The sequence below is a fragment of the Helicoverpa zea genome, chromosome 26 (genome assembly GCF_022581195.2).
Source record: "Helicoverpa zea isolate HzStark_Cry1AcR chromosome 26, ilHelZeax1.1, whole genome shotgun sequence".
NCBI lineage: Eukaryota > Metazoa > Arthropoda > Insecta > Lepidoptera > Noctuidae > Helicoverpa > Helicoverpa zea.
In genome coordinates, this window is record NC_061477.1 from 8,017,433 (window position 1) to 8,035,143 (window position 17,711).

The 17,711-nt window shown below is 35.8% G+C and overlaps 2 protein-coding genes across 21 annotated transcripts in view; both read right to left on the reverse strand.

Moving 5' to 3' along the window:
- LOC124642962 (phospholipid transfer protein C2CD2L) overlaps positions 1 to 17,711 on the reverse strand; it is an 87,565-nt gene that overhangs the window by 38,539 nt on the left and 31,315 nt on the right. The window lies entirely within an intron of this gene.
- On the reverse strand, positions 11,678 to 17,658 carry LOC124642964. Its single transcript, XM_047181788.1, has 2 exons — positions 17,102 to 17,658; positions 11,678 to 14,923 (listed from the first exon to the last, which is right to left on the reverse strand). Exon 2 carries the CDS (start codon positions 14,910 to 14,912, stop codon positions 12,288 to 12,290), a length of 2,625 nt encoding a protein of 874 aa, XP_047037744.1. The 5' UTR covers positions 14,913 to 14,923; positions 17,102 to 17,658; the 3' UTR covers positions 11,678 to 12,287.

The following is a 17,711-nucleotide window of genomic DNA, read 5'->3' on the forward strand; positions in this document are numbered from 1 at the left end:
TAATTATGCTAATGATTCTCGACCCAAATCAACAAAAAAATCGGTACGTAATTTTTATTTTTTAGTTTTTTTTCGGAATTCCGTCAATGTCATCTAGCCGTATTTAAACTTGGCGCGTGTGTTACTGGCCTTAAAACCGTGCTGCGTCCTCACACAAACGCAAACACAAAGCATACGCAACGATTATTCATAAATTTCATTCATAAAATTGGGTTACTTCTGAAATACTACGACATTAGAATGACAAAAAAAGCAGTGCATATTAGCTATTTCCCGTCTTCTGTAATTCCAATCGATTATTTACGTATTTTATGTCCTCCTCCTGAAGTATGGCACAAATGCAAATCAACACCTTGTATTATAATCTATCAATGTAAAGCGGTCAAATTGTCAACTGGCGTAGAACGGAATGCATCTTGCGCGCTGATTGGTAGAACGTAATGTGCCCCCGCCGCTCCGGCATTCGCCATTTTTTGTTTGTTTATTTCGTTTGTTGTCGATTGTGTAAACAACTGTGTTTTCGTGATTATAAATTGATTTCCTGTTGAAAATAACTTATATCTTTGGAATTAGTCATATAAAAGTATACGGGAACTCCACGGGAACAGAACGGCTGGTCGTGATTGGTCGATCTTACAAAAAGACTGACCAATCAGGGAGAGCTTTCGGACAGTTGACAATTTGACAATTTCCCATCGATAGATTATAATATAGCGAAAAATAATGCGTTAAATTGCAATCAGATGTTACGGTTCACGATAATTCGACAGTTTACAATCTCTCGAGATAGATTGTAATCTAACGATGTTTGTAATCTTACGGTGACATATACATAGATTTATAGAAAATGGCGTCATTCTAGATTTGATAAAAGATTGACTGGTAAAAGTTGATGAACAAAAGAAAGTTTTTTTGAAATTATATTGCTTTTCAGTGTCTTGTCCCATTATTAGTTACCGGTGCCGTTCAATCTTGTATCCTTTCAAAAATCTGATTTCTGTTTTTAGGAACTCGTTTCTTATGAGGTTTTAGAATTTATTCCCTTGAAGTATAGAAAAAGATCGCTAGAATCAACGAGATTAAAAATGTTTTAAGATACTGAAGAGTATAATAACTAGAGAGTCTATATACTTCTCACGTATAAATATTTGTAGCTAACACCCCCGCTTTCACACCAAGTCAGTCAATATCTCGACGGATCCATTAACGGGTGCCATAATCAATACATACCTAGTACATCAAGCTTTATGTGGTTATCATGACGTCATCGTTGTGACGTGACTTCAGAGAAAAAATACTTCTAGACTTACTGATATTATAAAGCTAAAAACTGTTTGTTTGAACGTGCTAATGTCAGTGTTAGATAGCCTGTTTAGGCTTAGGTTCTATTTACCCAGGTATGCGAAGAAGTTACCACGTGATTTGGCTAAAACTGGCTGGTGTCAAAAGAAAAAAAAAAGTTTTTTTTTTTAATAGGTTAGATAGCAACTGAGTTTTGGAGTGGGAATAATAGGTATTCACTTTTGGTACAGTTGACAGTGGCTGTCAGTCACTGACTATAAATATGGACTGCATACAGGATGCGACGACAAGATCGGGCAAATTACCCAAAAAGCAAAATTAGGTATGTAGTAAAAAGGCACCAGGCCGACAGTTTAGCCTACAGCGAGCTTGAATTGTAATCTAATCCTAATAAATAACTCCTACCATTTAGCTTACGGCTTACAAAATTAGAACAAACACGAACAAAACATTAGCCGTCTTACCACAAAAACTTTTAAACGTCAGTTTATGCCTTGTCTAAAAAAATGACAAATTATGACGTTGACATATGGTTCATTTTGCAGCCAAAATTTTATTAGACAAGTGTAAAACAGGGTTTAAAGTTTTTGTAGTAAGGCCATATACGTCTTACCACAAAAACTTTTTAACGTCAGTTTAAGACTTGTCTAAAAAAATGTCAAATTATGACGTTGACATATGGTTCATTTTGGAGCCACATTTTTTTTAGACAAGTGTAAAACAGTTGTTAAAGTTTTTGTAGTAAGGCCATTTACGTCCCAGTTATTTGACCTAAATTCAGCCAAACCTAGGCACTACCTAGAATTTAGCTTTATACCGTGTTCTGAGAACATTTTAGGTAATCCCTACTAATATTATAAATCTGAAAGTAACTCTGTCTATCTGTCTGTTACGCTTTCACGTCTAAACCACTCATAATCTTCCGAGCCTTTTCCCCAAACTATGTTGGGGTCGGCTTCCAGTTTAACCGGATTCAGCTCAGTACCAGTGCTTTACGAGAAGCGACTGCCTATCTGACCTCCTCAACCCAGTTACCCGGGCAACCCGATACCCCTTGATTAGACTGGTGTCAGACTTACTGGCTTGCTGACTACCCGTAACGACTGCCAAGGATGTTCAATGACAGCCAGGACCAATTTTGGACCAACCAGTTTCACGTCTAAACCACTGAACTGATTTTAATGAAATTTGGTACAGAGATAGAGTTGACCTTGATAATGAACATAGGATAGTTTTTATCCCGGACTTTCGAAGAGTTCTCTTGGAAACGCGATATAACCGAACTCTTCGTGAGCGGAGCCGCGGGCGGAAGCTAGGAACGCAATAAAAGCTAGACTTTGGTACTTATATTGCAGTCATTTTATATTGAGTAAGAAATTAAAAGTTTTTATTAAGAAATTGCATATTTTTAATAGCTCTGCAGTGGTCGTTAATGTTTTATTGTTTTGCTAGGTTCAGTTACCGGTGTTTCTTGTATGAAATGAAATTATAAACTTATCCGTAAGTTACAAAGAAATTAAGATTTAGTCGTTTAGTTAACTAGAACCTGACATGAAAGTCAATAATTATAAACGGAATAGTTTAGGAGTATAATATATCTATTTTCGGCTTCTCGCATCCAGCTCCTGCCGCCGATCTCAGTGGCGTGCACTTGGAGAGGCCTATGTCCAGCAGTGGACTGCGATAGGCTGGTGATGATGATGATGATGATGATGATATATCTGAGTATGTTTGTTACTGTTTCTAAACTTGGCAGTAATATCGAAGTGAACTACATGAGTTACTATAAAGGTAATCTGTGGTAATAAAGCTTAAATATACGACAACTTAAATATACAGAACACCCCAATCTGATCCACATCAATTCTTAAACAAATTAGGTAACCTTTTACACAACTTATCAAATAAATACAAATCTAAAACGAATATTGTGATAACCGGCGACTTTAATATAAATACACTAAGAAAAGGTAATGTAACAAATGAACTGCAAGACTTGGCAGATAACTATAACTATAAAATCCACATCAATGTCCCAACCCGGAAATTGTCTTGTATCGATCACATATTAAGCAATATTACTAATGCAAATGCTACTGTCCTACCTCTACATCTGTCTGATCACGATACTGCACAAATGTTAACCTTTCCTATTAAACCAGCCTCACAAAACTCCGAAAAATATTATATTTACAAAAGAGACTTTAATTTAGATTACATTCGTAAATTTAAGGTTCACTTGCAGAACCTGTCATGGTCCAATGTTTACCTAAATAATGATTTAAATTCCGCATTTAATGAGTTCCATGATTGGCTTTGCCTGCTATATAACCTCTGCTTTCCAAAAACAAGACTTAAGGTAAATAACAATAATAAAAAACAAAAGTGGATCAGCAGAGGATTAAAACAAAGTTGTAAAACTAAACGCAAGCTACGTTATCTATATTATAAAAACAAAAATACAAGCAATAGAAATAAATATAATTGTTACTCTGATTTATTAAAAAAGTGTATAAGCTTATCAAAAAAGAATATAAATATAAAATATATTAACAATCACGATAACAAATGCTTAGCAACTTGGTCAGTTATTAAAAGCGAAATAAATAAATTACCCTCTAAAAACACCATAGAAACAATAAAGTCAAATGGTAAAGACATTAAAGACCCAATTAAAATAGCCTCTGTATTTAACGATCATTACACCAACTTACCACAGATCAAAGCAAAGACGAACAACCAACATCTTAGTGCAAGCAAATATCCAAACTCGATGTTTCTAAAACCCATGTTACCCAGTGAAGTGCGGCAGGAAATAATGTCCTTAAGCAATACCCAATCAGAGGGTTACGATGAAATTAACACAAAAATCATAAAAGCTTGCTGTGATGAATTATGTGAAATCTTAACGTACCTAATCAATATGTCGTTTTCAATGGGCATATTCCCCGACAGATTAAAACTCTCCATAGTAAAACCAATATTTAAAAAAGGGGACAAATTTGATGTCAATAATTATCGCCCAATAACTCTTATACCCATCTTATCGAAAGTGTTTGAAAAGTGTATGCATAAGAGATTAATCGATTATTGCAGTAAATTTAAAATTATTGCTGAAGAACAGTTCGGATTTCAAAAAAACAAGTCTACATCCTTAGCTATATTTACACTCATGAAAACCATACTCTCTAATGTTAATAATAATTACCTCACTACTGGCCTTTTCTTCGATTTATCAAAAGCTTTTGATCTAGTCTCACACGAATTACTATTAAAAAAATTAGATTCTTTCGGAGTTAGAGGTCCTGCGCATGAGTGGATATCGTCATATCTAAGTGATAGGCAACAAAGCGTCGTTATTAACAAAATTAATAAAAATAAAGACATGGCATCATACTATTCAAAATATAATTTAAACAAATATGGCGTTCCACAAGGAAGTGTGCTTGGCCCTGTATTATTCTTAATTTATATAAACGATATCATTAAAATAACCATACATAAATGCATATTATTTGCTGATGATATTTCCATCATAGTAACGTCCAACAAAACATGTCATACTGTTAAAGACCACGAGGTTGAAATAAATAATACAATAGACTCATTACTCTCGTGGCTAAATATAAACTGTTTGAAAATAAACTTAGAAAAATCCGTCTTCATTCAATTTAACCAAACTAACAATTACAAAAATAACATCTATCTCAACATTCCTACTATCAAAGAAGTTACACATACTCGGTTCTTAGGCGTTATAATAGATAAAAATATAAATTGGAAAGATCACGTTGATAATCTCAGTAGCAAAATCAATAAATTTGTATATGCTTTAAAAATAGTGAAAAGAGTAACAAACCTCAAAACGGCAATTATGTCTTATCATGCCTACGTTGAATCGTTGCTGCGCTATGGGCTTATCATGTGGGGTAATAGCACCGACATGAACCGTGCATTTATTGCACAAAAAAAGTGCATAAGATCGATTTGGGGTATGCAACCTGACGATTCATGTCGACCAGTATTTAAAAAGCTTGGTTTGTTACCACTACCATCACTTTATATTTATGAAACTTGTATGTTTGTAGCAAAAAACAAAAAATTGTTTAAGTCAGCAAATGAAGTATTACAGCGAAGCAGACGTGATCCATACACGCTAGTACTTGATGACCTACCCAGACTGACAAAGTATAACAAAAACTGCCTTGCAATGTGTGTACGTATTTATAATAAAATTCCCAGAAATCTTAAATTATTACATGTAAGAGCTTTGAAGGCAAAACTACACGAATGGCTAGTCAAATGTAGCTTTTATAGTGTAAATGAATTTCTTGACAGAAATTTTGATCTCAGATAGGTTAATGTTAATATGATATTAAGATGTTAGTTTTAAGTTTGAAATTTTTGCATGCTATTGTACCTATAGCTAAACATGCTTGCTCCTTTATATATAATATGTAACACCAAAAATACCATGTTTAAAGCAAATAAAAGATTTATTATTATTATTATCTTGTATGTCTCTACCAGACCTCGGGACTATAGAGTCCCGGATTTTTGGGAGGCGAACGTGGGGCCGAAGCCAACACGCTGAAGCCCTTTTGAGACAACTTTAATGAAATGGTGACACAAAACCGACGATTATCCCTGTATACACTATAGAAATGTACCCAAGGACAATCCCCGGTTCTGTGCTAAACTATTGCTAACTATGGATGAAAACTACTTGGGCTATTGTGATGGGATGCTAGTGGACTAGGAATGGGGAAACTACGGGAACTATGGCACCTGCCGATAACAATGTAATAAATACACGTAAAAATGGCAGGTGGAGACTCGCCAACTCACTTACTGGGCCCCCGGGAATCAGTCGCTAAATCGCAACAAGGGGGCAACAGGTACATGAGCGGCTGAAGGGTGAGGATACCTCGGCGGACTTTAAACGCAGATCACGCGCTCCCTGTGGGTCCAGCATCACCGGCCCACTCGCCACTTACCACGAGGCACCTACCCTCCGAGTGGGCTGTTAACCCTGCCCTAGCGACTCCACTCTGACCGGCCGATGAAGGCAAGCCAAGAGGCGGGAGACCTATCCCCCATCATGCTTCACTCCGGCAGGCCGGAGATGGGGGACAGTATACTCTCCCTGGAGCACTCGGATATATAGCCCCGCGGGGTCGCTACTCCCCGTCATCCGCCTCAGATGCCCTGCGGGGCTTTATTATTATTATTATTAACTTTTTATTGAAATGTGTGGTGCTTGGCAAAGATGAAATGGCAGGGAACAGCTAGTCAGATTACAGTTCACTATATTCGTCTTGAGAGAGAGTCAAGGCGTTTCTACGATGCATACAAACATACATACATACAGTTTACTCGTATGAATACAATGTTAATTGCCACGACGACCTCAGCGGTTTAGGGGCGACGCACAATGGTATGTGCCGTACGGTAGCCGTAAAATGAACGATAAAAATGTATACAGAGTGTTATAAAATGACTAGGTAGTATTGTTTTATTTTCTACGCTAATTTAAGTCACAACTTCATGCATTTTTAGATAAAGATAAAGGCTTTTTTAACGGAAAAGATTTTAATGAAACTTGATGTGAATTAAATCAAAAAGCGTTTATTCAAAGTAGGGTGAAAATCAGCACTTTTTGAACGTCAGAATTATATGGGACAGTCCCCTAAAACGCCTGCCCTTCACCACTTCCTATGTGTTTTTGCTGAGATGAAGAAGTAGCGCAATTAACTCCCCAGTAACACATGTCTGTCTGTCTTATACGAAATTTTATATCTTTGTGGAGATAGAAAGATGTGTAAGTACTTTAAAAGAGTGTCCTATAAGAGAGACGGTGTTTCTTGCCGATTCTTCTCCATGAGACCAACAGTCAATTTTCTCAAGACCCTCTATTAGATCTTTTTAAATTAAAAACTAGGAATTTGACAGACGATTTAAGCAGACTTTTTATTATAAGGCACTTAGAGCAGTTTCTTTACTCTTGATAAACAATCACAAAATCAATAAACAATATTACCTATATCTACCTGAATTATCTAAGGCTACAGACATATCCATTTCACCCAGTTTCTATCTTATCGAGACTGTGACAGGAAGGTTCGTCGTAACAATCTCGGCGCACCATCTATCTTCTATAAATACCACACCCTGTATGTTTGAAGCGAGACTCAGTCATGGCCGGTCCGTTCCGTGTACGACATGCCAGAAGATATAAATTAACTGGCTACAGGGTTGCCATTATTAAAATATACTTAGATATGTCAATCAGCATCACCTGCCTATCCTTTTCTCAACTATGTTGGTAGTCGGCTTCCAGTCTAACCGAGTAATATTTAACATGTCGAGACTGCCCATCTGGTCTCCAAAATTTTGGCTAACAGGATTTGGCGAAAATAATTAGAGTATCCCCCGAAAGATCTGAGGAATCGATACAGACTTATTCGAGAAATTATGAAATGGCAGCTTTTTCTCTCGGTTTCCTGAGAAAACCAATTAACGCACTTAGATACTTTCAGTAGTCCACTTAACGCAAGGTTCCTTTTATTCTCTATCTTAATCATTTTCGCATAAGCCACCCACATAACATAAAGAAAGAAGACATGAGCAGGAACAAAACGGCATACCTAAGCGTCATACCAGTTGGTCACATAGACTTAGCAAACATGTACTAGGAAAAGGATTGCCAACGCATCAAAGTATGAGAGTAACAAACTAATCGGAATCGAAACGTAATCAGCGGACGCCAAGCCTGACTGCGATTTGTTTTTAAACCTAAGACAATCATCATCATCATCATCATCTCAGCCATAGGACGTCCACTGCTGAACATAGGCCTCCCCCTTAGATCTCCACAGATACCTGTTGGAAGCGACCTGCATCCAGCGTCTAACCTAAGACAATACCGCAAGAATTTCTAAACGGCATTACTACCGCTTCTTAAGTATCTACCTATATTATTTGCGTATTGTTTTAGATCTTGAAGAAAAAAACTTTAGCTTTCCTAACCATCATCATCCATCTGCCCTTATTCCAATTTTTTATTTGGGGTCGGCGCATCATGTTATCTTCTTCCACACTCTTCTATCTGCAAAAATCTGGCACTTGATACGGCCTAGAGGGAATTGGGTTGCCCGGATAACTGGGTTAAGGAGGTTAGATAGACAGCCGCTCCTTAAAACACTGGTACTCAGCTGCATCCGGTTAGACTGGAAGCCGATGATGATTGGGAGACGATACTGTCTGTATGTCTGGAGTACTCTGAGATGAGCATGTGAATATTTTTTCGTATTAAATCTTAAAACAAATGTAACTGGCACTGGGCGTTTTTTTAATAAATAAAGAGGAATTACCAATGGCTGATAAAAAGGTGAAGGAAAACATCTTGAGGAAACCTGGACTTAAAGTCTGAATCACCAACCCGCATTGAGCAAGCGTGGTGATTAATGCTCAATCCTTCTCCGTGTGAGAGGAGACCGCAGCCCAGCAGTGGGTCGATAAAAAGGCTGTAACAGTAACAGAGAGGAATTACTTCGGTCTGCTCACGATATTGTTTTAACCCCTTCCCCATATAATATGCTACGACCTTTAGCACAAATAAAACTACACCTATGAATGAATACAAAATCTAATTATTACAACTAAATTAATTAGTGTCATTGCGTGTCAGCCCTGGGCGTCGGCCGGCGTGACGTCATCGACCCTAGTGCCAAAACTTATTTACTGTGTTACTAGGCTTCGCTTAGATAATCAGTATTATGCTATTGTTTATAATAGTGGTAAGTAAATATATTTTTAAGAATAAATACATTTTATTTGCAACGAAAATATGGACATCTGCAGTCGTATTTACAACATTTAGAAAAATATCATGAAAGAAGTATTTACTTTTATTTCATTCATGTAGTACGTTTTTGAGACCTAAATGCGAGTTTTTTTGGGGCTGCGGGATTGTTCACGCGAGTTACCGCGTCCCCGGTACACAAAGGGCTCCAGAAGGAAGGAACCCACCATGTTGGTGGGTTTTACTCAGCAACAGTCTTTCACTCTCTTCTACTGCGCTGATAGAGTCATCTACAGGTCTTCCACATACCAAAACAAAAAAGGATTTTAAAAGGAATCAGACTTTGGCAGGGTTGAGTATTTTTATTTGCATTTTATACCGCGGTTTACTCTTGAAGAGTGTAGCTTTCCAGTAGAAGCTTTACAGTAAAAGTTTACCATTATAAACAAACATTATATACTTGTTTCCTCTTTATAATATTACTAGCTTCTGCCAGCGGTTTCACCCGCATGCCGTGGGAACTACTTCCCGTACCGGGATAAAAAGTAGCCTATAGCCTTCCTCGATAAATGGGCTATCTAACACTGAAAGAAATTTTCAAATCGGACCAGTAGTTCCTGAGATTAGCGCGTTCAAACAAACAAACAAACAAACTCTTCAGCTTTATAATATTAGTATAGATTATAGACAAAAAGTAGACACAACAGATTCGTCATCACCTCGATACCTGACAAATACAGCTAATAAATTCCTAACTAAAAATAACTTTCCTATTCGATACAGGTGCATCAATAAACACAATCATTGTCAAATAAATAAATGACATAACAACTACGTCATATAATATCGAATTCTTCTCACAACTAGAAACGTGATCGTCATCTCCCGAGCCTTTTCCCAACTATGTTGGGGTCGGCTTCCAGTCTAACCGAATGCAGCTGAGTACCAGTGCTTTACATGGAGCGACTGCCTATCTGACCTCCTCAACCCGGTTACCCGGGCAACCTAATATCTCTTGGTTAGACTGGTGTCAGACTTACTGGCTTCCGACTACCCGTAACGACTGCCGAAGATGTTCAATGACAGCCGGGACCTACAGTTTAACGTGCTCTCCCAAACGCAGTAATCAGTGTCCCAGACCAAAATATACTTAGAAAGTGCATACAAAATTAGGAAAGTTACATTGACACTTTCCTTTTTTTTAACGACGTCAAAAATCATCAAATGACCCCTCCCGCTGTAGGTTAGCAGCGGTGAGGGAGTGTCAGACTCTTACGGCCAGTTTCTTCATCAAAAGTTAAAGTTAAAGTAATGTCTAAAGTAAAAGTAACGGTCAAATACGGTTTTTCAAGGCTAAAGTGACAGCAAAACTAATAGAAAAATTGAATTTGACCGTTACTTTTACTTTAGACATTACTTTGACTTTTACTTTGGCTTTAACTTTTGATGAAGAAACTGGCTGTTACTGACTAAAAACCGTCGTGTTCCGTCGCAGGCCTTTTATGTACCAGGGCCGCGGTAACTCTTTCGAACAATCCCGCAGCACATTGATACTTCCCTGACCTGGAACCAAATACTTGAGAGGTTGGTTCTTTACCCATTTCTGGTTTAGTGATGCAAAAAGAAGCAAGATTCTTTTTGCATCACTAAACCATCATCAAATACATAGATGACATAAGGACTACGTCATCTAATATCGAATTCTCTTCACAAATACAAACGTGATAATAATATTAATTAGTGACTATTTATTATACAACTTGCTACAAAACTACTGTAACGTTTGTAATGTATAAATAGTTGCAACTTTGAGTTGTGTAAACATGAGATCTCAAAAAGTAGATAAGCTATTTTTTGGCTTCAAATTCTAGATATTTTTTGGTTAACCAGTGGCGTCCATGGCGGATGAAAAGTAGCCTACATCCGTCTTCAGAATACTACCTATTTCTGCACCAAATTCCATCTTAACTGGTTCAGACGATTGAGCGTGATTGCGTAACATAGAGATTGAGTTACTGTCACATGTTCAATAAAGGAACATGTGAAAGTAACTCATGATAGCATAGTGTTTAAATTAAATATGTCATGGTAAAAACCTTAAAAAAAAACTAAATATATATGGCCTTACCACAAAAACTTAAACACTTGTTTTACACTTGTCTAAAAAAAATGTGGCTGCAAAATGAACCATATGTCAACGTCATAATTTGACATTTTTTTAGATAAAGTCTTAAACTGACGTTTAAAAGTTTTTGTGGTAAGACGGTTAAAGTCCATCCATCCATATCTAAATGGCTGGTTGACATATCAATACACCCGGTGACTTATATCAACGACCTTATTTGATAGAAACATCTTAAAAAATGAGGTCGCCGACTTTTACTAGGTCACTAGGATTTACCGGCCACCAGACTTGTAACCAACAAAAATAATACAGGTGCAGCTCTAAAAAGCTACCAAAAACTAGTTTATTTTATTACAGAATAGCCTTACATCACGAATCTATATTCTCAGATTGACTATTTATTACAAGGTCTAAAATCTTCAAACTCAGGCTCATCCACTTAAAGGGTAATTCTTTCATTTCGTGCGTATTTGGAGAAAGTGAGAGAATTTTTTAAACTTTAAAAATTGACTCTTAGATGTGAAATATGCATAATTCTTTATGCTTTTGCCAATTAATAACTAATTGCACACATAAACTTAGAAGTTATAAGGGATTTAATTTTTTTTTCGAACCGGCAATGACTTCGATAGTGATGGTAATGACAATAGAGAAGACGGTAGTGACGCATTTATACTGGTAATGATTTAAAAATGGGTTCGGTAAGACATTAAAAGACAAATATTTTTTTACGTTTTATTTATTTATAAAATCAAAAACAAATCAGAGTTAAGATGATCTTAAAAAAAAAAAAAAAAACAAAAACTTAAATCTTAATTTCAATCTTATTTGTTTGAACAAATATCTAAAAAGCCGAAACAAATGAAAACTTTTAATCAAAATGTCGTAAAATAAATCTAAATCTTAATTTTAACATTATATCAGTCAATCAATCAGTCTTTTTACGGTATTTGTACTCATATTTTCTACTATTAGATACGATTCCGACATCGGTGCCGATATTGATAGATACGTTACTGATCGGCACTGCGCCGGCACTCATCAGTCTGTTCATCGTTAAAATATGTTGTAATCCTCATCATCATCAGATCCAAAAAAGAAACCCTTATTTTGGTTTTCATTTTGAATTTTGTTTTTTTGTTTTGGTATTTTGTTTGTAGATATAAAATTTTCAAAATTTGATTGAAACCTCTGCTGTTTGGGAGTTGGAGTTTTGACACTAAAACTAGTGTTCGACCAGTCAAAACGAACATCAGATAGTATTTTAACATTTGAAACTTTTTGTGTGTCCGGATAAGAATTTTGAATTGATTCTAAATTATTAAAGCTGGTAAGATGTCCCTTAGGTGAGCTGGTGACTTCTTCAATCATTTCGGGAGTAGTATTTGTGTCCAGAAACTCATACAATACGTGTTCTCTTTCCTGCGGTAAAGTATCCTCGGGTACATCCATAAATCCCAAATGATAACCATGAGTGCACGTGACTCCATTTGGACAAAAGAAGCAGCTGAGCTTTCGGAATGTCATTATGCAACTACTTGCTGACCATAAAACTTGGTGCACTGACATTGTACCCTTAAAAGTTTTTATATTTCTCGGTGTTGTCCTTTCTTCAATATCTTTTTTTGTGACGATACGCATTTCGATGTTCTTGATTTTCTCCTTCATTACGAGCCAAAAATCTTTTAGAGTACCTATGTCTCTACCGAATCGAACCGTTTTATCGGCTGTACGCTTAAAGACAGCTCCAACTCCGTCTGGAGCTCCCTTCCCGTGACCGGTTTCCATATAGTTCCATGAGATTGCTTTTAATTCTGGGAACATGTTTTGCAGTTGGGTAATAATATAAAATATCTTGCGATTCCGATACTGACTGGAAGGGCTGTCAGTCAAAAAATGGAAAGTGTCAATCAAGGTACTGCTGCTTTTCACAAATTCTATTATAGGAATTATGTGCGCCCATACGGATTCAGCATCGTGCCTGGTGCACTCACTGATAGTGCACATGCTGTTAGTTTTATAAACTCCTGTTTCTGAATCAAGCCAGTAAATAACGGAAGTATGTAGACAGATTTGTTGTGGACTGCTACCGAAATGATGGCTTTGCACCTCCTCATGAAATTTTGCGATATAATTTTCAGAGAAATCCATATGTATGAGGGCTTCATTGGGCGTTAAGGTCTTTTTTAAGTTATTTATATTTTTGAATTGTTGGACAATATTTAAACAGTGTTCGAAATAACGTGGCAGAGAATCTTCAAGTTTTTTAATTATGGTAAGTGGCAAATCTTCCATTTCACTTTTTTTTGTTTTTTTAGTTTCTTTATCTTCGTCCTTACTAACATAGTTGACAGTTTTCGTTTCCCATTGGTAATATTTCAAAGGTTTGTCATTACAGAACTCTCCATACTCGATAACTTTAGTTTTACATTTCTCACATGTTCTATTAAGGCACTTTTCTCTTCGAACATCGCAACAAAGGCTTTCCAGCAACATAGATCCGTTAGGTTCCTTTATTATTTTATTTCTTTGAAGCGACTTTACTAATAAGTCCATATTTACATGTTTTACACACGAACATGTGTTTCTGTCGGACTCTTTCGGATACACCACCCAAAATGGACGATACTTGCAAAATGTCGAGTAACTGACTTCTTTATAGGTTACATTAAACTTTTTGTGAAGATTGATCAAAGTGTCCGTGAGGTAGCGTTTTTGTTTTGTCAAGCCATTTTTTTTGATACATTCTTTTTTGTCTGCAGCAATTCTACTATTACTATCATCATCAAAGAAGTCTTCTATTTCTCGTTTTATTTCTTTCTCCTGATCTGTATGTACATCTTTTTTGTTTCTTAATGTAAATGGCATTATTGCTGTCGTTATTCTATGTTTTTTAAACCTTTCTTTGTCTTTTACAATTACATCACTAAATTTACGTTTTTCTGTTTTTCTTAAACTTTTTAATCCTTCTTTTAGCTGTTTAGAAATTACTTCACCAAATATCAACTTCTTTTTGACTTCTTCTTTTTTGCCTTTATCAATATTATCTAATAAATTTTCAATTTTCTGTTCGGTAGATGGATTATCTTTTTTAATAATTATATTCTCTTTCCTAAGTCTATCTAACATTTTTTTCAGCTCCCTCTTCTCATTTTGTTCCTTCTGAATTTCTTTTTTCAATATTCCAATTCTTTTAGTGTAAATGTATCGAATGCGACGTATTATTTTTTGTCTTTTAACGCAGTTTTCACATTTTCTTTTAAACTGATCTATTTTATTCTTCTCGACTTCGATTTTAGTAGTTGACGGTCCCTCTAATGGGTCAACTTCATTAACCTGAGGCAGTTGAGGATCTATTTCTTCACAATCACTTGTAGGCGGAGAATTATCAACAAGCATTTGTTCTATTGCTTTTTCTTTTTTCTTCTTTTCTGTATATCGTTGACGATTTTCTTTCCATTGCTTTCTTTTCTGTCTTTGTTGTCGTGGCGTTAAGTCTTTGATCAACTTTATTTTATTCTGTTCTTTGCGTTTCAAATATCGTAACCTTTCTTTTTCTTTTTGGGCTGCATACTTTTCAGGATCCTTTTTAATCTCTTCATACTTTTGTCTTTTATGAAGTCTTTGCTGAGCCAACTTTTCCTCTGTAGTTTTCTTATTCTTTGCCTTTGGCTTCACCATGGCTCTTGTAACTGTAAATTGCATTGTAATTAATTACCTTCTTAACTAAAAAATGCAAGCATATGATGATATTCATGAATTTAACAACACCATTGTTCTGAAAAAAATTCAACCTAAAGGTACAGTTACACATGCTAGTTAGTAGCATGATTTTTAGTATGCTGATTAGCATACTTTTTTCGAGCATGCTCTGCACTTGTCTACATTTGCTAGATATAAGCATGCTAGTTTTAAGTATGCTTCTGAAAGAGTATGCTCAAAGCAAACACTCCGGTACACATGACATTTTATAGCGTGCTTATTGTCAGTTCAAACAAAATCATGGACAATCAAACAGCCATTCGTATGGAGTTGAATAGAATTATTCTTTTGGTAGAGTTGCAATGCGTCCAAAAACTTCTCTCAGATTCGCCCCAGCGAGACATTTTTAGCGCGAAATTGTGCACGCGCACCTGCAGCTGCTGACGACTGATCGGTACTAGCATGCCCAATAAGCAAATCTGTTCACACACGCTATAAGCACGCCCCCTTCCACCCGCGCTGCAGGTAGCATGCCCAATAATCGCACAACCGTCGATTTTCGAGCAAACTCGAAACTAGCATGCTCATTATTAGCAATGTTTCGACACACGTACCACTAAGTAGCAATTGCTCAAAAGTAGCATGCTTTCGTGCTACTAACTATACTTCGGCCGTTCAGAGAATGCGTTCCTGACACCTATCAGTTAGTCACGACTAGTGATGGGCACAACATAACACTGAGTTCGTTACCGTTCCTTCAAAATGAACCGCCGCATTATTTTAAGATTATTTTCGTTTTAAATTGGCGGAATCATTTGTTTTATATTTTAGTTATTTAAGTGGAAACCAAAAAAAGGTAATATTCATATAATAAAATTGTTTTATTTATTCTTTGTTACAAGTACATTGAATTGAATGTGCGAACAGAATATTAATCAGACTCCGATTTGCTTGAGGAGGTGGTGTCTTCATCATCATCTTCGCCTACATGTATAATTATATTATTATCAATAACAGAATCAATCCTGATATCTCGGTCTAACAAAAGCCGGGTAATCAAATAAAAACAGATCGAAAACACTTGAAAAACGTGGTCTATGCGCACGAAACGACAACGGACGACTGTTTTAGCGTCACAAAATGGCGGCCCATAACGCCATTTGGGGTTACCATTTTTAATCTAAGTATAAAAATGCGGTTTGGTCATAGTTTTATTTTTATATTTCATAAACGTTATAATTAAGTCTTATAGTCCATTATTTTCCAATTCTTAAAAAGAAAATCAAAACGTATTATTTTATATTATAACTGTATAAGAACAGATTACGATACTTGCCTGTTATTTTTAGCACAGCACTACAAAATATAAACCGCTGACATAACCTTGTAATAGCGCAGTATAGATTTAGAAAAATATTGTTTACCAAGTTATTTGACACTCAGTTTGGCACAAAATTATAACATTCATTGATTATTGATATAATAATGTTGTTTTAATGCTCCTCAATTGTTAAAACGGTAAACAACCAGCAAAAATATTTTTATCGTAACTGCAACGCCATTGCAAAGTTACGTCGTCAGTTCAATCGCGACGTGTCAGGAACGCATTCTCTGAATGGCCGAACTATAGCATGTGTAACTGTACCTTAAGACTCAATAAATAGGTGTATGCAGTTATATATTACAAATAATACCATATTTCATATACCTATTTATTAACACTAATAATTGTGTTTAATTAATTTACAAAAAAAGGATTTCTACTTTATTCTAGAGCTCTGATTATTATGATATGATATTAAATTAATGTTCACCAAATAGGTACTTGGTAAAGAAAATCTGGATATAGAACTACACTTAAATACATAGAATAATATACCGAGAACGTGAAAGGGTTAAAGTACCAATTTAGAGCTTTTGAATAAGAAATTTAAATAAAAAAAGAAAATAAAATTTTTCATCACTACCTTCCGTTTGGGATCATTACCTTCAGTTTCAAAGCTGAAGGTAAAAGAAGGTGATGACGCTGAGGGTAATGACATTTCAGGACGTTTTAGTCTATAACCCAATATCCGTAAACACGATAATTATATAACCTACAAGACAGTTAGTAATCCTGGTGAGCTCCTTTATTAAGAATGAAACATAAATAAAATCTTATAACTCACCTTACAACTTAGGCGACGGTAAAGACAAATATTTCGTGACAAAGTAAAATTTCGAGTGTTCTACGTCCGATATTTCTCCAACCCAAACGCGCAGCCTTCCGCTCCCGTGCCTGTGGCTCAACTGGCTGTCGTTTGAAATGCGGGGCGCGGGGAGAGAAACCACAGAATATCGTACACTGATATTTTGTAGTTTCAAATTCTACCGCTGGTAATGATCAATTTTGTGTGACAAAAGTTTGTTATTTTCTTTTTACATTAATTATACAGTTTTAGTTCGTGAAAACATGAGAATAGGTTCTCTGTAATGTACATAATATTATTTATTCACTTCTCATTGATTGTAGCAAAGGAGAATTGCATTTAAAAATACATATCCGGCAATAACTCATGATCTGAAACTGAAGGTAGATGATTTTTTGTATATTTTTATAAAATAACTATTAAACCCTTTGCAAATAGCAATTCATGTTAGCGTATGGCCATGTTCTAAAACAATACCATGTCATTGTGATAGAAAGTACCCACTCAAAATGATTTAATAATATTTTATAACGAGAAATAGCAAATTTGTACGAAATGAAAGAATTACCCTAAAATTCCTTTCAACGAG